At 44.7% G+C, this 24,018-nt stretch overlaps 1 protein-coding gene across 2 annotated transcripts in view; it reads left to right on the top strand.

Annotated features, from left to right (window-relative positions):
• LOC106566473 (rho GTPase-activating protein 39) overlaps positions 1–24,018 on the top strand; it is a 143,674-nt gene that overhangs the window by 78,202 nt on the left and 41,454 nt on the right. Inside the window, exons 1-2 of one of the 2 annotated variants that reach the window (XM_014134545.3) lie at positions 11,920–12,198; positions 17,231–18,629. In XM_014134545.3, coding sequence (XP_013990020.1) covers positions 17,277–18,629 — 1,353 coding nt within the window. In that variant the 5' untranslated portion in view covers positions 11,920–12,198; positions 17,231–17,276. Of the gene's footprint in view, positions 1–11,919; positions 12,199–17,230; positions 18,630–24,018 lie in introns of those variants that run through there. The other variant, XM_014134542.3, reaches the window with a different exon arrangement.

Genomic DNA, 24,018 nt, shown 5'->3' on the forward strand with positions numbered 1-24,018 from the left:
TGGCTAGCCACCTGCCCACTGGCCCGACGACTGGCTGGTGGCTAGCCACTGCCCACCGGCCCGACGACTGGCTGGTGGCTAGCCACTGCCCACCGGCCCGACGACTGGCTGGTGGCTAGCCACTGCCCACCGGCCCGACGACTGGCTGGTGGCTAGCCACTGCCCACCGGCCCGACGACTGGCTGGTGGCTAGCCACTGCCCACTGGCCCGACGACTGGCTGGTGGCTAGCCACTGCCCACCGGCCCGACGACTGGCTGGTGGCTAACCACTGCCCACCGGCCCGACGACTGGCTGGTGGCTAGCCACTGCCCATCGGCCCGACGACTGGCTGGATGAGGCATTTCCCTTCCTGTGATGAGCAGACTGGTCGGGACTCCAGTCCCATCTCACTCAACACACACACCTCACCTGTGTGACCACCAACTGACAGACAAGGGCGCAGCCCACACACACAAAGACACACAAACATACACATACACATACACATACACACACAAACACACACCGGTTGGTCTGGTTTCTCAGCCCTGAGAATAATCATTTCATAACTCCAGGGTTTCCCTCTGACTGTGTAATAGCTGTAATCAGGGCCGTAATCAGGGCTGAAATGAGCATGGCCTGCTGTCACTTCCACACATCTGAAAGGAGGTGCTGTGGCTGTGGCTGTGGCTGTGCAGCTGTTCCACACTGAACACAGTAGAAATGTGATCATCTGAGCCCATGGCATTGCAGACGTGTGCTTGTTGACTGGGGGCACTCCACTGCACGCTCCTTACTATCAAAGCCTGCCAGAATGATGGTGTTCCTAATGCATTTTCTTCTTTGTGGTATAACACAGAGGTCATATTCTGTACTGTCCCTCTGTCTATTTACTCTACTCACTCACCAGAGTTACATGACTCTGAATGTCTGTTTGTTCATGTGTAATGGCTGTGTATGTATTCTACCTATCCTATACAGTACGGCACATTCTGCCATATTCCTTATCAATGTGAAAGGCATGTCTGGATGGCTGAGGGTCCAGACAGATGGATGGTGTGTGTGTCCTCTGTTCCCTAATCAAATCACTGTGATAGCACTGTACTTCCCCACCACACCTTACAAGTGTGGACATGAGCTCATCCCAGGACAGCCCACCCCATAGAGGAGCAATGTTTCCCCCCAAATCCTCCTCCCACCTTCCTCCCAGTCTGTCACAATCTGATCACAATGCGTCTTTTAATCGTCTACACTTGTCTAAAAATGTGGGCACAATCAGAATATGGACAAGATCAGGACAAAGGCAGCATGTTAGAAACAGGTCTAAACAGGGCTTATGTCTGTGAGTAGTTCTGACGGCGGGGAGTTGAGTAAACAGAACAAAAGGCTGTGGAACCAGTTATTTAATAATCATTCGTTGAGTGTTTGGCCATGGTCATGAAAGACACTACATCCGTATGTATATAGAGTGTGTATGTATTTATTTGCGTTCCCCTATGTAAACTCTCCGTCAGTAGAGGCGATTCAGAGTTTTTTTTCTGTGCTCCTCTCCGATGTGAACACTGTGTTGGTATTTCCTGTTTTCACTGTGGAGAGATGCCCTTTGAACTCTCCAACAGGCGCTCCCCCAGGACACCCTCAATCTCTACACTCAGGGCCCCACCCCTTTTCCCAGCATCCCTCAGAGCAACAACAACACAAATCCACTCGTGGATGTTTGTTTTTGATCAATATCCCAAATGTCATTTGTATTTTCCCAAATATTTGTCTCTGACTGCCATAAAGTATTACAGTCTGTTGACCTGGTAGCACCCTACACAACAGGCAGGCACTTAGACACACACCGCCTGAGCAACTGACACAACATTGTGTTGTTAACTATTGACACCAAGGCTTTCAAAGTGTCAATGTGAGAGGGACAGAAGATAGAGAGAGAGAGAGAGATAGAGGGAGGAGCAGGATAGACAGAGGAGGAGGATAGAGGTACGACAGACCACATATTCACCTTGCACACCCTAATTGACAAACAAACAAACAAAAACAAAGTCTTCTCATGCGTTGTTGATTTCAAAAAGCTTTTAACTCAATTTGGCATGAGGGTCTGCTATACAAATTGATGGAAGGCGGTGTTGAGGGAAATATAAATTCCATCTAGATAGACACCGTTGCCCTAGAGCACACAAAAAACTATACATACCTTGGCCTAAACATCAGTGCCACAGGTAACTTCCACAAAGCTGTGAACGAGCTGAGAGACAAAGCAATAAGGGCCTTCTATGCCATCAAAAGGAACATAGAATTCAACATACCAATGAGGATCTGGCTAAAAATACTTGAATCAGTTATAGAACCCATTGCCCTGTATGATTGTCAGGTTTGGGGTCCGCTCACCAACCAAAAATTCACAAAATGGGACAAACACCAAGATGAGATGCTGCATGCAGAATTCTGCAAAAATCTTCTGTGTACAACATAGAACACAAAATATTAGGCCGATACCCGCTCATTATCAAAATCCAGAAAAGAGACGTTAAATTCTACAACCACCTAAAAGGAAGTGAATCCCAAACCTTCCATAACAAAGCCATCACCTACAGAGAGATTAGCCTAGAGAAGAGTCCCCTAAGCAAGCTGGTCCTGGGGCTCTGTTCACAAACACAAACAGACCCCACAGAGCCCCAGGACAGCAACAGCAACACAATTATACTCAACCAAATCATGAGAAAGCAAAAAAATATCTACTTGACACATTGGAAAGAATTTACCAAAAACCAGAGCAAACTGGAATGCTATTTGTCCCTAAACAGAGAGTACACAGTGGCAGAATACCTGACCACTGTGACTGACCATAAAATTGTCAGACTCCAGTCACCCAAGTTATAGACTGTTCTCTCTGCTACCGCACGGCAAGTGGTATCGGACCGCCACGTCTAGGACCAAAAGGCTCCTCAACAGCTTCTACCCCCAATCCATAAGACTGCTGAACAATTCATAAAATCGCCACCGGACAATTTACATTGATCCCCCCCTCTTTTTGTACACTGCTGCTACTCGCTGTTGTTTGTTACCTATGCATAGTCACTTCGCCCCCACCTACATGTACAGACTACCTCAACTAGCCTGTACCCCTGCACACTGACTCAGTACCGGTGCCCCCTGTACATAGCCTCGTTATTCTTATTCTTATTGTGTTACTTTGTATTATTGCTTTTTATTTTAGCCTACTTGGTAAATATTTTCTTCTTCTTGAACTGCACTGTCGGTTGTAAGAAAGCATTTCACAGTAAGGTCTACACTTGTTGTATTCGGCGCATGTGACAAATAATGTTTGATTTGATCCAAAATTAAGGAAATCTTTGACTATGTACAGACTCAGTGAGCATAGCTTTGCTATTGAGAAAGGCCGTCGTAGGCAGACCTGGCTCTCAAGAGAAGACAGGCTATGTGCACACTGCCCACAAAATGAGGTGGAAACTGAGCTGTACTTCCTAACCTCCTGCTAAATGTATGACCATATTAGAGACACATATTTCCCTCAGATTACACAGACCCACAAAGAATTTGAAAACAAATCCAATTTTGATAAACTCCCATATCTATAGGGTGAAATACAACAGTGTGCCATCGAAGGGGAGAGAGAGAGAGAGAGAGAGAGAGAGGAGTGCATTATATACCCAACTCTTGCATAAGCAGATTGATATTACACAAGCTAGTATCGATCATAGCTACATGTTATTCTCACACCCAATACAAACATACTTATACCCACATGTACATCAACACAAAAGAAAACACACATAGATGCTGTCATTCTCCCGAGAGTGTGTAAGGGGATATGGATGTTAGACTGATAGACATAGAACAAGTGAAATGACGTTTTTAACAGTTAAAAATGGAGAGAAGAGGAGAGAAAACAGACCAGAGGCTGTTTTTTACGTTTTTTAAAGTGTGGAAGGATAAGTGCAGAACACTAAAGCGGAGCGTGGAAATGGAGAGACGTTGAAAGATGAAGAGAAAAGTAATGAGAGAGAGTGGGGGGGGGGGGGTGAAGTAGAGTGAGGAAGACAAGAAGAGAAAGGATGAGAGGAGAATGTTTGAGAGAATGTATGAATCTTTAAGAGCAGAGAGGTGAAGTACTAGAGTAAAGGTGTAGCTAGTGATAGAAGGTTTTCTATTCTAGCAAAGTAGTTCAATCTTTGTGAGAAGGTGAGAGATGTTGTGAGAGAGGTGGAGATGAGACTTAGTGAGAGAAAAGAACAGATGAGAGCGGTGGAGACAGAGAAAAACCGAGAGGGTACTGAAGTACCCAGCGTTAGAGAAGAGGGTATTGTGGTGGTGAGAGGATGATCCTTGAGAGGACAGAGAGAGTAGAGTAGGACTGTAGTAGTGTGAGAGGAGAGGAGAGGGTATTTTGGTATTTTATTCAGATCCCCATTAGCTGTTGTGAAAGCTGCAACTACTCTTCCTGGGGTTCACACAAAAGATATCAAAAGAGAACCATGGCGCTCTCCCAGAAGCTTGGCTGGTGCATAAAATCCACGAATTCAGACAAACTAAAGGTGTTAGAGGTTCGCACACAAAACATGACATAATACATGACATAATACATTACATAATACATGACATTAATAAACAAGAACAACTCAAGGACAGAACTACATCATTTTAAAAATGGCAAACATAGCCTACATATCGATACATACACACAAAATATCTAGGTCAAATAGGGGAGTGGCGCTGTGCCGTGAGGTGTTGCTTCATCTGTTTTTTGAAAACAGGTTTGCTGTTTATTTGAGTAATATGAGATGGAAGTGAGTTCCATGCAATAAAAGCTCTTATCAATACTGTACACTTTGTTGAATTTGTTCTGGATTTGTGGACTGTGAAAAGACCCCTGGTGACATGTCTGGTGGGGTAAGTGTTTGTGTCAGAGCTGTGTGTAAGTTGACTATGCAAACAGTTTGCAATTTCCAACACATTAATGTTCCTTATAAAACAAGAAGTGATGCAGTCAGTCTCTCCTCAACTCTTAGCCAAGAGAGACTGGCATGCATAGTATTTATATTAGCCCTCTGATTACAATGAAGATCAAGACGTGCCGCTCTGTTCTGGGCCAGCTGCAGCTTAACTTGGTCTTTCTTTGCAGCACTTGACCATGACTGGATAATAATCAAGGTAAGACAAAACTAGAGCCTGCAGGACTTGATTTGTGTAGTGTGGTGTCAAAAAAGCAGTGTCTTTTTATTATGGAAAGACCACTCCCTGTCTTTACAACCGTTGAATCTGTTTTGACCATGACAATTTACACCAAGCAATTGAGTCTCCTCAACTTGTTCAACAGCTCTACATTCATTATCAGATTCAGCTGAGGTCTAGAGCATAGGGAATGATTTGTGCCAAATACAATGCTGTTAGTTTTAGAGATGTTCAGGACCAGTTTATTACTGGCCAACCATTCCAAAACTGACTGCATCTCCTTGTTAATGTTTTTTTGTGACTGTAGTCGCTGTATTTGCTGACACTTATATGGTTGAATCATCAGCATACATGGGCACACAGGCTTTGTTTAATGCCAGTGGCAGGTCATTGGTAAAAATATAAAAGAGTGGGCCTAGAGAGCTGCCCTGTGGTACACCTGACACTACATGTTTGACACTAGAGAAGTTTCCATTAAAGAAAACCACCAGTGTGGGCTGGCATTGCGATCTTAGGCTTGTGTGCAGCCGCTCGGCCGTGGAAACCCATTTCATGAAGCTCCCGACGAACAGTTCTTGTGCTGACGTTGCTTCTAGATGCAGTTTAGATCTCAGTAGTGGGTGTTGCAACCGAGGACAGATGATTGTTACGCGCTACGCACTTCAGCACTCGCCGGTCCAATTCTGTGAACTTATGTGGCCTACCACTTCACGGTAGAGCCGTTGTTACTCCTAGACATTTCCACTACAAAATAACAGCACTTAACAGTTGATTGGCACACATCTAGCAGGGCAGAAATTTGACGAACTGACTTGTTGGAAAGGTGGCATTCTATGACGGTGCCACTTTGAAAGTCATAGAATTCTTCAGTAAGGCCATTCTACTGCTAATGTTTGTCTATGGAGATCGCATGGCAGTGTGCTCGATTTTATACACCTGTCAGCAACGGGTGTGGCTGAGCTAGCTGAATCCACTAATTTGAAGGAGTGTTCACATACTTTTGTATATCTAGTGTAGCTCTGAATCCAAAATATTGCAGAGGTTGAAAAGCTATAAAACACATTTTCTCAACAACAGGTTATGGTCAATAATATCAAACGCTGCACTAAAATCTAACAGCTCCCACTATGCTATTATTATACATTTCCTTCAATTAATCATCAGTGTCAGTGCAATACATAGTTGAGTTCCCTTCTCTATAAGCATGCTGAAAGTCTGTTGTCAGGTTTACAGAGAAATAGTATTGTATTTGGTCAAACAAAATGTTTTCCAACAGTTTCCTAAGAGCTGGCAGCAAGATGATAGGTCTGCTGTTAGAAACAGTAAACACCTTCCTCTAGACACAATGTGAGCAAGACAAAGGAACTGATTGTGGACTACAGGAAAAGGAGGGCCGAACAGGCCCCCGTTAACATCGATCGGGCTGTAGTTTAGCGGGCTGAGAGTTTCAAGTTCCTTGGTGTTCACATCACCAACGAACTATCATGATCCAAACACACCAAGACAGTCGTGAAGAGGGCACAACAAAGCCTATTCCCCCTTCAGGAGACTGAAAAGATTTGGCATGGGTCCTCAGATCCTCAAATGATTCTACAGCTGCACCATCGAGAGCAACCTGACTGGTTGCATCACCGCCTGGTATGGTAACTGCTTGGCATCCGACAGTAAGGCGCTACAGAGGGTAGTGCGTACGGCCCTTTACATCACTGGGACCAAGCTTCCTGCCATCCAGGGCCTCTATACTAGGTGGTGTCAGAGGAAGGCCCAACAAATTGTCAAAGACTCCAGTCACCCTAGTCATAGACACGGGATGCGATACCGGAGCGCCAAGTCTAGGTCCAAAAGGCTCCTTAACATAAGTCATAAGACTGCTGAACAATTAATCAAATGGCCACCCAGACTATTTACATTGACACCCCCCCCCCCCCTTTGTTTTTACACTGCTGCTACTGTTTATTATCTATGCATAGTCACTTTACCCCTACCTACATGTACAAATTACCTCGACTAACCTGTATATAGCCTCGTTGTTATTTTATTGTTACTTTTATTTCATTTTTTACTTTAGTTTATTCAGTAAATATTTTCTTAACTCTATTTCTTGAACTGCATTGTTGGTTAATGGCTTGTAAGTAAGCATTTTACAGTAAGGTCTACACCTGTTGTATTTGACATATGTGACAAATAAAATTTGATTTGACATGAAAGATATAACTGATATGTGTCTGCTACCATCCTCAGTAACTTTCTATCTAAGTTGTCAATGCCAGGAGGTTTGTCATTCGATAACAATAATTTTTCTCCACCTCCCCCACACTAACTTTACAAAATTCAAACTTACAATGCTTTTCTTTCATTATTTATGCATGAATACAATGGCTCACTGTTCATTGTTGGCATTTCCTGCATAAGTTTTCCCACTTTGCCAATGAAGTAATCATTAAAATAATTGGCAACATCAAATGGTTTTGTGATGAATAAACCATCTGATTCGATGAAAATGGAGTTGAATGTGTCTTTCTGACCATCATTTCATTTAATATACTCAAAAATGTATATATAATTGATCTTGGCTACGTAATAATACAATTTCTTATTTTTGTTGAGTCAGATGTGCAGCCAGACTTATTAGCCACTCCTTTTCCCGATCTCTTTCAACCATACCGTTTTTCAATTCCTCATCAATCCATGGAGCCTTAATTTACTGCAGTGGGCTAAATCAGGGTCACGCAGAGTGTTTATTGGTAGTCTTAAACAAATCTACTTTGAAACAAAAGTATACACCTCACACACATGGTTATGGGCTTAAAAATAAGAAGACACCTGTACCATGACAGATATAGAGTTGATAATATTCCATTTTGAGTTTGCATCCCAATATAACATGCTGACGTCCGCGTGCGGTATCGTGCGCATGTTGATTTTGTCCACCCACACCAGACGAGATCAGGACGCGAAGTTTGAAATATCAAAAATAGCATTAAATATTTATGGCAATTTCGCTAGCTAGCTTGCTGTTGCTAGCTAATTTGTCCTGGGATATAATAATTGGGTTGTTATTTGACCTGAAATGCACAAGGTCCTCTACTCTGACAATTAATCCACAGAAAAAAGGGTACACCAAGTTTGTTTCTAGTAATCTCTCCACCTTCGTGTTTCTTCTTCTTCAGACTTTATATGGCGGTTGGCAACCAACAAGTTGGTGCATTACCACCACTAACTGGATTGGAGTGTGGACCACCGTTCATCTTTCAATCACCCACATAGGTATATGCTCCTAAAAACCAATGAGGAGATTGGAGAGGCTGGATTTGCAGCGCGTCAAGCATCACAAATAGAACCAAGTTATATTTTAGTGCCTGGCTATGCAGATGCTCGTTGACGTGTGAGAGCAGGTGCACTGATTGAATAACATGTATGTTTACATTTATTTTGCAACGCTCTCGCACGTGACGCGAGCGGTGTGGTCAGGATGTTACACTTAATACACATTCCAGAAGACTGAAATATATCAAAACTGTTTGACATAGAAACACCAGATTTTCGGCGTTGATTTAAAAAAAAAAAAAAATATCAAATGATGAAAAGTATTAATAATATTCCACCCATGAGGCCACTAGGTAATTTGACTGCAGGAAAGGGCTACCTACCAGTTCTAGAAGTCAGTTTCTTAAGAGGTGTATGTTTATCAATAATTGGAAGAAGCAATTTCATAAATTCATCAAGTGCGGCATCTGGATGCTCCTTATTAATTATATCAGACCAAAAACATTTTTTATCATCATCCACATAAGAGTCACAGCAAAATATTTTGTATGATCTCTTATGCACTATTTTAGGCCCAACATTTTGAACTTTGGCTTTCCTGGATATTGCCACTATATTGTGATCACTGCATCCAATGGGTACGGATACAGCTTTTAAACAAAGTTCTACAGTATTAGTAAAAATGTGATCGATACATGTGGATGATCTGTTTGTAAACACCCTGGTAGGTTGATTAATAACCTGAACTAGATTACAGGCACTGGTTACAGTGAGAAGCTTCCTCTTGAGGGGACAGCTTGATGAAAACCAGTCAATATTCAGGTCCCAAAGAAAGTATACCATTCTGTTTACATCACATATCAAGCATTTTACACACAGTATTTAGCTACTGTTAGCACTTGGTGGCCTATAGCAACGCCCCAAAATAATAGGCTTTAGACGAGGCAGGTGAACCTGCAACCACAACACTTCAATAACACTTGACATGAGATCTTCTCTAAGCATTACAGGTATATGGCTCTGAATATACAATGAGTATAGAAAACATTACGAACATCTGCTCTTTCCATGACCTAGACTGACCAGGTGAATCCAGGTGAAAGTTTGGAGACAATTGAGACATGGATTCTGTGCCATTCAGAGGGTGAATGGGCAAGACAAAAGATTGAAGTGCCTCTGAACGGGGTACGGTAATAGGTGACAGGTGGTTAGGGAAAGGGGCACATGTTTGTTTCAAGAACTGCAACGCTGCTGTTTTTTTTTCGCTCAACAGTTTCCCATGTGTGTCAAGAATGGTCCACCACCCAAAGGACATTTAGCCAACTTGACAGAACTGTGGGAAGCATTGAAGTCAACGTGGGCCAGCATCCCTGTGGAATGCTTTCGACACCTTGTAGACTCCATGCCCCAACAAATTCAGGCTGTTCTGAGGTCAAAAGGGAGTTAGGGCAAGTCAATATTAGGAAGGTGTTCCTAATGTTGGTATAGTCAGTGTATATACAGTGCCTTGCAAAAGTATTCACCCCCCTTGGCGTTTTTCATATTTTGTTGCATTACAACCTGTAATTTAAATAGATTTTTATTTGGATTTCATGTAATGGACTTACATACACAAAATAGTCCAAATTGGTGAAGTGAAATGAAAATAATTACTTGTTTCAAAGAATTATACAAAATAAAAAATGGAAAAGTGGTGCGTGCATATGTATTCACCCCCTTTGCTATGAAGCCCCTAAATAAGATCTGGTGCAACCAATTACCTTCAGAGGTCACATAATTAGTTAAATAAAGTCCACCTGTGTGCAATCTAAGTGTCACATGATCTGTCACATGATCTCAGTATATATACACCTGTTCTGAAAGGCCCCAGAGTCTGCAACACCACTAAGCAAGGGGCACCACCAAGCAAGAGACACTATGAAGACCAAGGAGCTCTCCAAACAGGTCAAGGACAATGTTGTGGAGAAGTACAGATCAGGGTTGGGTATAAAAAAATATCAAAAACTTTGAACATCCCACGGAGCACCATTAAATCCATTATTAAAAAATTGAAAGAATATGGCACCACAACAAACCTGCCAAGAGAGGGCCACCCACCAAAACTCACGGACCAGGCAAAGAGGGCATTAATCAGAGAGGCAACAAAGAGACCAAAGATAACCCTGAAGGAGCTGCAAAGCTTCACAGCGGAGATTGGGGTATCTGTCCATAGGACCACTTTAAGCTGTACACTCCACAGAGTGTTTACGGAAGAGTGGCCAGAAAAAAATAAGCAAACATGTTTGGTGTTTGCCAAAAGGCATGTGGGAGACTCCCCAAACATATGGAAGAAGGTACTCTGGTCAGATGAGACTAAAATTGAGATTTGGAAAATGCTATGTATGGCGCAAACCCAACACCTCTCATCACCCCGAGAATTCCATCCCCACAGTGAAGCATGGTGGTGGCAGCATCATGCTGTGGAGATGGTTTTCATCAGCAGGGACTGGGAAACTGGTCAGAATTGAAGGAATGATGGATGGCGCTAAATACAGGGAAATTCTTGAGGGAAACCTGTTTCAGTCTTCCAGAGGTTTGAGACTGGGACCGAGGTTCACCTTCCAGCAGGACAATGACCCTAAGCATACTGCTAAAGCAAAACTCGAGTGGTTTAAGGGGAAACATTTAAATGTTTTGGAATGGCCTAGTCAAAGCCCAAACCTCAATCCAATTGAGAATCTGTGGTATGACTTAAAGATTGCTGTACACCAGCAGAACCATTCCAACTTGAAGGAGCTGGAGCAGTTTTGCCTTGAAGAATGGGCAAAAATCCCAGTGGCTAGATGTGCCAAGCTTATAGAGACATACCACAAGAGACTTGCAGCTGTAATTGCTACAAAAGGTGGCTCTACAAAGTATTGACTTTGAGGGGGTGAATAGTTATGCACGCTCAAGTTTTCAGTTTTTTTGTGTTATTTCTTGTTTGTTTCACAATAAATAAAAATGTAAAAAATCAATTTTAATTCCAGGTTGTAAGGCTACAAAATAGGAAAAATGCCAAGGGGGGTGAATACTTTCACAAGTCACTGTACCAACACCTCCCCCATAAGCATTCCTGTAGATGTTATAGATGTTATATCCTTGTATTGCTACTGCTGTATCATCAAAGGAATTATCTAAGTGAGGCTCAGAAATGGCTAATATATGAATGTTATCTGATGTTAGCAAGTTATTGATTTCATGAACCTTATTTCTAAGGCTACATATATTAATATGGGCTACTCACATGCTGAGATTCTATCAGAGAGGAGAGAGGCTGAGCTGGAACAGAGCAGCTCACATTCCAGCTACTGTAACACTGAGGAAGGATAAGGGCTACAGCACCGGCCCCCGCCTTTCTTTCCTCCTCTCTCTCTCTCTCTCTCTCTCTCTCTCTCTCTCTCTCTCTCTCTCTCTCTCTCTCTCTCTCTCTCTCTCTCCCCTTTGTTTTTTTTGCTCCCCTCTCAGTAACTCCACAGTTAAATTCAGACGCTGGTGGCAGACTACAATTAAGAGTATCTGTAAAGAGCTCTGGAGCCTTGACTCTTTTGTGTTTTCACTGAAGACACTCACAGCGGTACACACACATCCATCATCCTTCTGAGACGCGCTGGCACAGGTTGTTTGTTTTCTTTTGGTTTTGAAGAGGAGGGGGTGTAGCAGCGTTCACACGGGGACTGAAAGGACCCCCGCCGTTACAACGCTGTCCCGCGCCAACACAGGGACACAAGGGGGGGTAAGTTACCTTCTGATCTTTTTTAGGGGACAAAGACCACCCTCCACCCCCCCATTACGCATCTTTACTCAGGCAATGCTGATATGCTATGATATGCTGATAGGCTATATGGTGTTGTCCTGTACTTATCAGAGTCTGTATGGTGTCGTCCTCTACTTAGCAGAGGCTATATGGGGTTGTCCTCTACTTAGCAGAGGTTATATGGTTTTGTCCTCTACTTAGCAGAGGCTATATGGTGTTGTCCTCTACTTATCAGAGTCTGTATGGTGTTGTCCTCTACTTAGCAGAGGCTATATGGTGTTGTCCTCTACTTAGCATAGGTTATATGGTGTTGTCCTCTACTTAGCAGAGGCTATATCTTGTTGTCCTCTACTTAGCAGAGGTTATATGGTGTTGTCCTCTACTTATCAGAGTCTGTATGGTGTTGTCCTCTACTTAGCAGAGGCTAATGGTGTTGTCCTTTACTTAGCAGAGGTTATATGGTGTTGTTCTCTACTTAGCAGAGCCTGTATGGTGTTGTCCTCTACTTATCAGAGGCTATATGGTGTTGTCCTCTACTTAGCAGAGGTTATGTGGTGTTGTCCTCTACTTAGCAGAGGTTATGTGGTGTTGTCCTCTACTTAGCAGAGGCTATGTGGTGTTGTCCTCTACTTAGCAGAGCCTGTATGGTGTTGTCCTCTACTTAGCAGAGCCTGTATGGTGTTGTCCTCTACTTAGCAGAGCCTGTATGGTGTTGTCCTCTACTTAGCAGAGGCTATGTGGGGTTGTCCTCTACTTAGCATAGGTTATATGGTTTTGTCCTCTACTTTGCAGAGGCTATATGGTGTTGTCCTCTACTTAGCAGAGGCTATATGGTGTTGTCCTCTACTTATCAGAGTCTGTATGGTGTTGTCCTCTACTTAGCAGAGCCTGTATGGTGTTGTCCTCTACTTAGCAGAGCCTGTATGGTATTGTCCTCTACTTATCAGAGCCTGTATGGTGTTGTCCTCTACTTAGCAGAGGCAATATGGTGTTGTCCTCTACTTAGCAGAGTCTGTATGGTGTTGTCTTCTACTTAGCAGAGTCTGTATGGTGTTGTCCTCTACTTATCAGAACCTGTATGGTGTTGTCCTCTACTTAGCAGAGGCAATATGGTGTTGTCCTCTACTTAGCAGAGTCTGTATGGTGTTGTCCTCTACTTAGCAGAGGCTATATGGTGTTGTCCTCTACTTAGCAGAGTCTGTATGGTGTTGTCTTCTACTTAGCAGAGTCTGTATGGTGTTGTCTTCTACTTAGCAGAGTCTGTATGGTGTTGTCTTCTACTTAGCAGAGTCTGTATGGTGTTGTTCTCTACTTAGCAGAGGCTATATGGTGTTGTCCTCTACTTAGCAGAGCCTGTAAGGTGTTGTCCTCTACTTATCAGAGTCTGTATGGTGTTGTCTTCTACTTAGCAGAAGCTATATGGCATTGTTCTAAAAGTGAGAACATGTTTACTGATGGGGTAACAACTATTAGGCAGGATAATGTCTTACTTCCCACAGTGTTGCTTGTCTCCTATGTCTTTCCCAACACCATACAGGCTCTCAGTGTTGCTTGTCTAACATGTCTTTGCCATTATGGGATGTGTTATGGTGGGTTTCCCGGCTGAGAGGGTTTCATTGAGGTTATGCTGTTTTTACAGTAGACGTTTAGCTATATTCTGAACAGTCTTTTGAAAGAAAGGGTCTGGTGTGAGAGGAGTTGAGAGTTGAGTGCTGGTTAGATTAGCTAGTCGGGGAGATTATCAGGTTGCTTGTGGAGTGTGTAGGGCTGTAAGCTGGATCTGGGGTCTGAGGTCTGAGGGAGGGTGAGTAGGCTGCACCACTGAAGGACCAGAACACCCAGGGCATTGATGCAGGATTAGGGCCTGACATTCCACTGGGAACATGGAGCTGGGGTGGTGTGTGTGTGTGTGTGTGTGTGTGTGTGTGTGTGTGTGTGTGTGTGTGTGTGTGTGTGTGTGTGTGTGTGTGTGTGTGTGTGTGTGTGTGTGTGTGTGTGTGTGTGTGTGTGTGTGTGTATATATGTGTGTGTGTGTATGTACAGTTGAAATCGGAAGTTTACATACACTTAGGTTGGAGTCATTTAAACTCGTTTTTCAAAAATCTACTTTGTGCACACAAGTCAATTTTCCAACAATTGTTTACAGACAGATTATTTAACTTATAATTCACTGTATCACAATTCCAGTGGGTCAGAAGTTTGCATACACTAAGTTGACTGTGCCTTTAAACAGCTTGGAAAATTTCAGAAAATGATGTCATGGCTTTAGAAGCTTCTGATTGACATAATTTGAGTGAATTGGAGGTGTACCTGCGGATGTATTTCAAGGCCTACCTTCAAACTCAGTGCCTCTTTGCTTGACATCATAGGAAAATCAAAAGAAATCAGCCAAGACCTCAGAAAAAAATTGTAGACCTCCACAAGTTTGGTTCATCCTTGGGAGCAATTTCCAAACGCCTGAAGGTACCACTTTCATCTGTACAAACAATAGTGCACAAGTATAAAGACCATGGGACCACGCAGCCGTCTTACTGCTCAGGAAGGATAAGCATTCTGTCTCCTAGAGATGAACATACTTAGGTGCGAAAAGTGCAAATCAATCTCAGAACAACAGCAAAGGACCTTGTGAAGATGCTGGAGGAAACATGTACAAAAGTATCTATATCCACAGTAAAACGAGTCCTATATTGACATAAAAGGCCGCTCAGCAAGGAAGAAGCCACTGCTCCAAAACCACCATAGAAAAGCCAGACTACGGTTTGCAACTGCACATGGGGACAAAGATCGTAATTTTTGGAGAAATGTCCTCTGGTCTGATGAAACAAAAATAGAACTGTTTGGCCATAATGACCACCGTTATGTTTGGAGGAAAAAAGGGGAGGCTTGCAAGCCGAAGAACACCATCCCAACCGTGAATAACGGGTGGCAGCATCATGTTGTGGGGGTGCTTTGCTGCAGGAGGGACTGGTGCACTTAAAAAATAGATGGCATCATGAGGATGGAAAATTATGTGGATATATTGAAGCAACATCTCAAGACATCAGTCAGGAAGTTAAAGCTTGGTCGCAAATGGGTCTTCCAAATGGACAATGACCCCAAGCATACTTCCAAAGTTGTGGCAAAATGGCTTAAAGACATCAAAGTCAAGGTATTGGATTGGCCATCACAAAGCCCTGACCTCAATCCCAGAGAAAATTTGTGGGCAGAACTGAAAAAGTGTGTGCGAGCAAGGAGGCCTACAAACCTGACTCAGTTACACAAGCTCTGTCAGGAGGACTGGGCCAAAATTCACCCAACTTATTGTGGGAAGCTTGTGGAAGGCTACCCAAAACGTTTGACCCAAGTTAAACAATTTAAAGGCAATGCTACCAAATACTAATTGAGTGTATGTAAACTTCTGACCCACTGGGAATGTGATGAAAGAAAAAAAAGCTGAATTAAATCATTCTCTCTACTATTATTCTGACATTTCAAATGCTTAAAATAAAGTGGTGATCCTAACTGACCTAAGACAGGGAATTTTTACTAGGATTAAATGTCAGGAATTGTGAAAAACTGAGTTTAAATGTATTTGGCTAAGGTGTATGTAAACTTCCAACTTCAACGGTGTGTGGTGTGTGTGTGTGTGTGTGTGTGTGTGTGTGTGTGTGTGTGTGTGTGTGTGTGTGTGTGTGTGTGTGTGTGTGTGTGTGTGTGTGTGTGTGTGTGTGTGTGTGTGTGAGTGTGTGTGTGCGTGGAGCTGTAGTTTTGACAGCTTCACTTGGCAGACTGTAATGTTGGAACAAAGTGGAACAAACCTTTCCTGTTGTGTTTCTCCTACAAACAGGACCGTGATGTTCTGGAAAATGAGTGTGTTTGTGTGGGTGTGGGTACTTCTGTTTGATAAGCTGAGTAAGGGTTTTGTTGAGAAAAGGGTTTCCATTGTTTCATTGTGACAGTCTCTTTTAGTAATATTAATAGCTAGTAAGATTAATTTTGTTTCCATGCCCTGATTATGTACTTGCACTATGGCCATGTTTGTTGGAAACTAAACCAGAAATATCTCACAGTCGCACTGCGTCAAATCAGATCCATCTCAAGTTGTGTTGTAACCTACAGTCTCATATCTGTCTCACAGTTGTAACCTGTACAGTCTCATATCTGTCTCACAGTTGTAACCTGTACAGTCTCATATCTGTCTCACAGTTGTAACCTACAGTCTCATATCTGTCTCACAGTTGCAACCTACAGTCTCATATCTGTCTCACAGTTGTAACCTACAGTCTCATACCTGTCTCACAGTTGTAACCTGTACAGTCTCATATCTGTCTCACAGTTGTAACCTACAGTCTCATATCTGTCTCACAGTTGTAACCTGTACAGTCTCATATCTGTCTCACAGTTGTAACCTGTACAGTCTCATATCTGTCTCACAGTTGTAACCTACAGTCTCATATCTGTCTCACAGTTGTAACCTACACTCTCATACCTGCCTCCCATACACTCTCATAGTCTCACAAAATGAGATAAACATGGTTAACGAGTGGTTTGTCCTTTATAAAGACCTTGGTTGCCAATACTGTCAGACCTAGAGACCTATCTCTCTCTCTGAACCGTGGAAGGTCAGAGGGTTTAAAGCTTGAAACGCAGGGGAATGTACAGGTGGGATTCCGACAAGGTCTGGCATCCCAGTCACGGATTCTTTCTTCTCAGTTACATATGAGCAAGTTGGCTTTGAACAGTCATCTGTCTTGTTTACCCACCAAACAGGCCTAAACCATTGTTTATAGTGCTGTGAGCATGTGGACATATCATACATCTTTGATCCCACATTTTTGGTGTCTTTGAGTGTGTTCTATGTACAGCAGGGAAGTTTGGGTAAGGATGTGGGTACACAGACCGGTGAGCCACTGCAGCCCCTTAAAGAGTTCAGATGTTTTGTGGCCCCCACCCGCCATCAAAGTTGCCCATCCGTGATGTATAAATATTTGTTTTATTATTCATCAAAAAATCTTCCTCTCTTCTGTTCCAGAGACCCAGGTCAAAGATGGCAGCCAGCTCCGGGATCGAAGGCAGCCATGTTGGTGAAGGTGAACAGCATTGGCAGGAACCAGTCCGTGGTGCCCGCTAGCACCCAGCACCTCAACGCTCTCAGCCCTGGGAGCCCTGCTGTGTACCAGGTCCACTCAGACAGACCCAGCCCCAGACCCATATCCAGCCCTGCAGGCAAGATGGCTGCCCCTGTGGACCACAAGCAAGCCTTCCACCTGAAGAAGGGAGACAACGGTAACTTCGGCCTGGTGATGCCCTCCACTGGCAGCCAGGTCTACCAGACCCCACAGAGGTGTCAGGCTGGCACCCCCCAGCCCTCCTCGCCCCATTACGGTGCCACTCCGCCCATCTATGATGAACCACCCATGGAAACACCTATCTATGATGAGCCCCCGATGGAGGTGGAGGTGGAGGGGGCCGCCCTCCTGAACAGGTCCTCCACCCCAACCACCAGCCTGCAGAGGGTCCGCCAACCCCAGACCCACCCCCAGACCCAGACTCAGCAGCAACCCAAGCTGCTTCAATACCCAGCCTCTCACCTGGCCTCCAAACACAAGAGGAATCCCTCCGCCACAGAGTACAGCCCCGCTGGACGGGAGTGCATCAAACACATGGTCAATGTGGACCCTGCCACCTGCAAGCAGAGCCCCTTATCCCATCCTATCCAGACAGAGCAGGCCCCTGCTCCAGACCCTGACCTGCCCCCCTCTCCATCCCCATGCCCAGTCGTCACCCAGCCCAGGCCCAAGGAGGTGAGCCTGGAGAAGAAGCAGTCGTGGCGTCTCCTGGAGACCAGCGTGAGGAAGAACATGGACGTCCGACACAGCCGGCAGAACAGCGTGGCCTCCCAAGAGTACCCAGCGCCGGCCGCCGTCACCTACCAGGACTCAGGCTACTCCACCGGGCCCTCGCCCAGCTTGAGGAGGAAGAACCGCCGGAGAGCCCTGGGAGGTGGGGCTGGGGGAACAGGGCAGGGCCGGCCAGGCTCAGTGGGCAGCAGTGGGGAGCTCAGTGCCCTGAATGAGAAGCTGATGGCAGAGATGCGGGTGGTGGTGAGTCGATCTAACACCCTGCGTGGCAGCAAGGCCAGCCTGGACGCTGAGATGTCTGACAGCTCTGTACCTCGGGCCCGTTCCCCCCTGGACTCCCCGAAGAAGTACGGGGGCCACAGCGCCTCCCGAGAGGACATCAGCGCCAGTAACCGCTCTCTGTACCGGGCCGGGAGCGGGAGTACCCATGGCGACGTGCCCCTCTCGCCCCTGGCGTCGGAGGGCATGGTGCGTCAGAAACGGACCTATGAGAAGGTGGACACTCTGGAGAAGAGCATCATCAGCCAGAACAGCCTGTCCTCCTCGGAGCCCCACATGTCCCTCTCACAGGTACAGTTCAGTACAGCCCGCCTCTCAACACCGTGTACTGTATCCGGGTGTGAATGTTAGACTTGTCTTAGCTGTGTCTTAGCATTCAGACCTCTTTGTGTTTACACAGTAGAAAACAGGCCTGTTCTTCTGGCTTGTGTTATTTACAGTTATGTGTTGATATGTTGACGTGTGTTGAATCAACGTTGTTTCCTCGTCATTTAAATGAAATCACGTTGAGCCAACGTGGACTAGACGTTGGATTGACGTCTGTACGCAGTGCGAGGGCCGCTCCAGCCTGCTGTTCTGCTGTGTATAGAACAGCGTGTTGACATATGAAAGGGCGGTCTGTGTGAGGAAAGCTCTGTACTCTCTATCTCATGTGACTGGGCGTGGGCTAATTAGCCTCGTTAGGTGTACTACTGCAGGTCAGCTGGAATGTCTACCATCCATGCCCTGGGAATTCTCTCTCCATCTCTCTCTCACTCTGTCTCTACCAAAAAATAAAGCTGCTGCCTTTCGCCTTGCTATCTTTATAAGTAGTTCTACGGTACAACAATTGTTCTATTTTCCTCCCGTGTTGTGCTGGAGATGTGGCAGTGTGTAGGCGATGCTAAGGGAAGGCATTGTGAGGCAGCAATCATCTCTGTCTCTCCCTGTCTTCTTTTCTCTGGGATTCACCTCCCTCTCGCTTCAGCCTTCAGGAGAAAAATTGGACGCTGTCGACATCCTGTCGCCATAGGAACAATGCAGAAGAAAGTTGCTTGCTCTCAGTTTCCTGTTGCCAGTCTGTTCCATTCCAGGAAAAGGGCTTTGCTTCGGAGCGCCTTGAATCCTATTGGAGTTGTTTCTAATCACATGTTTTATCTCTCCTTTCCTGTAAAAAACAAGTCACATTAATGCAGTGTGTGTATTGCCACCTGAGACAGCCCCAACCCTCTTTCTCACCTTGTTTTAGAAATAGTGTATAGTGTGATTTGGGTTAGCCTAGTTGCTCGTTGTGGCTGATTACTTATAACGTTAGGCCGTGAGTTGTTTTGTCAAAGCCTTTATAACCTCAAACCGCATCCACCCCCACAACTAGGAGACCGGCTGCTCTGCAGGGACTCTGAAAAGAACAACCTGCACATAAAAACTAAAAACGCAGAGCTAGGACTCCACAGGCAACACGTTTGCGGTAGACAGGAAAAATGAACATGAAACGCGTATGAGTTTTAATGTGGGCGAGCGCTCCGCTCCCCCACGTGAGGTGTCGCTCAGCTTTCCAAATCCATAAGGTGGCTTAGTCACCTCCACCAAGAAAACACTGCATGCCTGGAGAAGATCTCATGCAGAGAGAACGAGTGAGGGAAACACTGAGGAAGAGAGAGATTCCATTCCGCTCTCAGCATCCGTCTGTCAGGTGAGTCAGTGATCGAAGTGCTTTGAGAGAACTGGATTCTGTGGGCGTGTCCGAATACCCATAAATAGTAGGCATTTGCGGTTTGCATAAAAAAAAGTTTCATTTTTAAATGCTTTAAATGCCAGGATGTTGTACTCATTTCACCTTTTCATGCGGTTGAGGAAGATAAGCATCTTACCAGACTTCCGTGTGTTTGACAACAGCTGATAATCAGCTGAGGGGACACACTGTACCAACATGAACATATAGCGGGAATCAACGCAATTGTGCATTAGGTGACACGTTCTAGCATGTTGATATATTAGTTGCTTACTGCATTCGTTTTTACTAAACAGTACGTTCTAAATAGTATGCAGTACGATTAGTATACAGTATGTGTAAGTAAGTTGTAGGCATGCCAGATTTCAGACAGGCCACTATGTCAGTGAATCAGAGAGATGAAATATGAGGTGGTAAACAGTATGGAGACAGGAACACTGAACACATTACTGAACACAACAGCATGTAGATCACCCTGCAGAAAGAAGTGGTGACTACCAAACTACATGTCCTGCCTGCCTGTCTGCATCCTCCTGACTACTGTAGATAGGAGGACCTCCACTGGAGTAGGAATGTGTGTGTGTGTGTGTGTGTGTGTGTGTGTGTGTGTGTGTGTGTGTGTGTGTGTGTGTGTGTGTGTGTGTGTGTGTGTGTGTGTGTGTGTGTGTGTGTGTGTGTGTGTGTGTGTGTGTGTGTGGTGTGTGTGTGTGTGTGTGTGTATTGAGAGATTGTACCATGCAGTTCAGTGAACTGTGCCAGATCAAGTGAAATAGAGGATGAGTGACAGCGAGTGGGAAAGAAAACACAGATTTGATCCTGGCTGCAGTGTGTCATGTGTTGAGCTGGGCTTGGGGACTTACTAGGGAGAAGGTCCCATTAACTGCCTCTGTTTGTCAGCTCATTGAAGCTGAGTATGTGAGACTTTTTCCCACACTAGTGCTTAGCGGGGGTCACGCTAGATCCACCCACATCCATCCACTATCAAAGCCGGGCCACTTTACTCAACTGGAGAATTCTCTAACCTCTGCTCTGAAACATACACTGGACTGGACTTTTCAATATAACACACCCTCACTTTTTATACTGTCTGGACAAACTTAATAGAATTGTTGGTCTCATTCCAGGACTATTTCTATTGTGTAAAGGGAAAGAGGGATCTCTGTTTTTGGCAGTAGAAATAAGAACAATCCCTTTTCATTTTTTTGGAGGGGTGGGGTTTCAGACAATGGAGATTTGGGAGTGAAGTTGGGGAGAGGGGCTCCAGGCAGTCCTACTCCCCACCTGTATGTCTCCTCGATGAGAGGAACAGAGTAGTCCCAGTCCAGTCAGGAACAGAGTAGTCCCAGTCCAGTCAGGAACAGAGTAGTCCCAGTCCAGTCAGGAATAGAGTAGTCCCAGTCCAGTCAGGAACAGAGTAGTCCCAGTCCAGTCAGGAACAGAGTAGTCCCAGTCCAGTCAGGAACAGAGTAGTCCCAGTCCAGTCAGGAACAGAGTAGTCCCAGTCCAGTCAGGAACAGAGTAGTCCCAGTCCAGTCAGGAACAGAGTAGTCCCAGTCCAGTCAGGAACAGAGTAGTCCCAGTCCAGTCAGGAGGAGAGTAGTCCCAGTCCAGTCAGGAGGAGAGTAGTCCAGTCCAGTCAGGAACAGTGTAGTCTCAGTTCAGTCCAGCTCTGCAACTACTACAAAGGCACCAGATTGTTACATATAAAAACACTGTACTCTCTGGATCACTGGGTATAATGTGTTGGAATGGGATCACTTACATTCTGGATGTACAGTACTTCTACTTCTAAATTGTAGACTCTCCTTGGGGACTTTTACTGGACATGAGTGTACTTATGTCTCGGTGTAGTAAATGTCCGATCAGAGGTTGAGTTACTGACTGTTATCGACAGCAAAAGCCATCTTGAATGGCCTCAAATCCTCAGAGCTGATATCAGTTTTTTTTTGTGGATGTGTGCGTAGTCCGTGGTGTGCACTTATCATGTACTTAAATGTGCTCCTGTATGAAACGCCTACCTTATGCAGATGAATACTCCAGTCACATGTTGAAATACATTGGGGCAGAGTCTTTTCATTGTGCATTGTCAGATCTGTAGGAGAGTAACTTGGCAGAAGCTGCCTATGCGCTGCAAGGAGACTGGGGCTGAGGCTGTGTGTGGGTTGAAATGGCCTGACTGAAATGTGGTTCAGGCCCACAGAAGCCATATCATTCACTGCAGTATATGAACACCCATGGAAATGACTCTCCCAAAGGCCTTCAGCAAGAATGTCTGTCTGAAATTGAAAAATAAATGGGGTCCTACAGTGAGGGAAAAAAGTATTTGATCCTCTGCTGATTTTGTACGTTTGCCCACTGACAAAGAAATGATCAGTCTATAATTTTAATGGTAGGTTTATTTGAACAGTGAGAGACAGAATAACACCAAAAAAATCCAGAAAACGCATGTCAAAAATATTATAAAATTATTTGCATTTTAATGAGGGAAATAAGTATTTGACCCCTCTGCAAAACATGACTTAGTACTTGGTGGCAAAACCCTTGTTGGCAATCACAGAGGTCAGACGTTTCTTGTAGTTGGCCACCTGGTTTGCACACATCTCAGGATTTTGTCCCACTCCTCTTTGCAGATCTTCTCCAAGTCATTAAGATTTCGAGGCTGATGTTTGGCAACTCGAACCTTCAGCTCCCTCCACAGATTTTCTATGGGATTAAGGTCTGGAGACTGGCTAGGCCACTCCAGGACCTTAATGTGCTTCTTCTTGAGCCACTCCTTTGTTGCCTTGGCCGTGTGTTTTGGGTCATTGTCATGCTGGAATACCCATCCACGACCCATTTTCAATGCCCTGGCTGAGGGAAGGAGGTTCTCATTCAAGATTTGACGGTATATGGCCCCGTCCATCGTCCCTTTGATGTGGTAAAGTTGTCCTGTCCCCTTAGCAGAAAAACACCCCCAAAGCATAATGTTTCCACCTCCATGTTTGACGGTGGGGATGGTGTTCTTGGGGTCATAGGCAGCATTCCTCCTCCTCCAAACACGGCGAGTTGAGTTGATGCCAAAGAGCTCCATTTTGGTCTCATCTGACCACAACACTTTCACCCAGTTGTTCTCTGAATCATTCAGATGTTCATTGGCAAAATATAGACAGACGGGCATGTATATGTGTTTTCTTGAGCAGGGGGACCTTGCGGGCGCTGCAGGATTTCAGTCCTTCACGGCATAGTGTGTTACCAATTGTTTTCTTGGTGACTATGGTCCCAGCTGCCATAAGATCATTGACAAGATCCTCCCGTGTAGTTCTGGGCTGATTCCTCACCGTTCTCATGATCATTGCAACTCCACGAGGTGAGATCTTGCATGGAGCCCCAGGCCGAGGGAGATTCAGTTATTTTGTGTTTCTTCCATTTGCGAATAATCGCACCAACTGTTGTCACCTTCTCACCAAGCTGCTTGGCAATGGTCTTGTAGCCCATTCCAGCCTTGTGTGGGTCTACAATCTTGTCCCTGACATCCTTGGAGAGCTCTTTGGTCTTGGCCATGGTGTAGAGTTTGGAATCTGATTGATTGATTGCTTCTGTGGACAGGTGTCTTTTATACAGGTAACAAACTGAGATTAGGAGCACTCCCTTTAAGAGTGTGCTCCTAATCTCAGCTCGTTACCTGTATAAAAGACACCTGGGAGCCAGAAATCTTTCTGATTGAGAGGGGGTCAAATACTTATTTCCCTCATTAAAATGCAAATCAATTTATAACATTTTTGACATGCGTTTTTCTGGATTTTTTTGCTGTTATTCTGTCTCTCACTGTTCAAATAAACCTACCATTAAAATTATAGACTGATCATTTCTTTGTCAGTGGGCAAACGTACAAAATCAGCAGGGGATCAAATACTTTTTTCCCTCACTGTAAATAACCAGACATCAGCAATTAGCAGGGTCTGTAATAGTGGTTCTTTTATCAAACCATAA

The sequence above is a fragment of the Salmo salar genome, chromosome 13, assembly GCF_965601325.2.
Source record: "Salmo salar chromosome 13, fSalSal1, whole genome shotgun sequence".
NCBI classification, from domain to species: domain Eukaryota; kingdom Metazoa; phylum Chordata; class Actinopteri; order Salmoniformes; family Salmonidae; genus Salmo; species Salmo salar.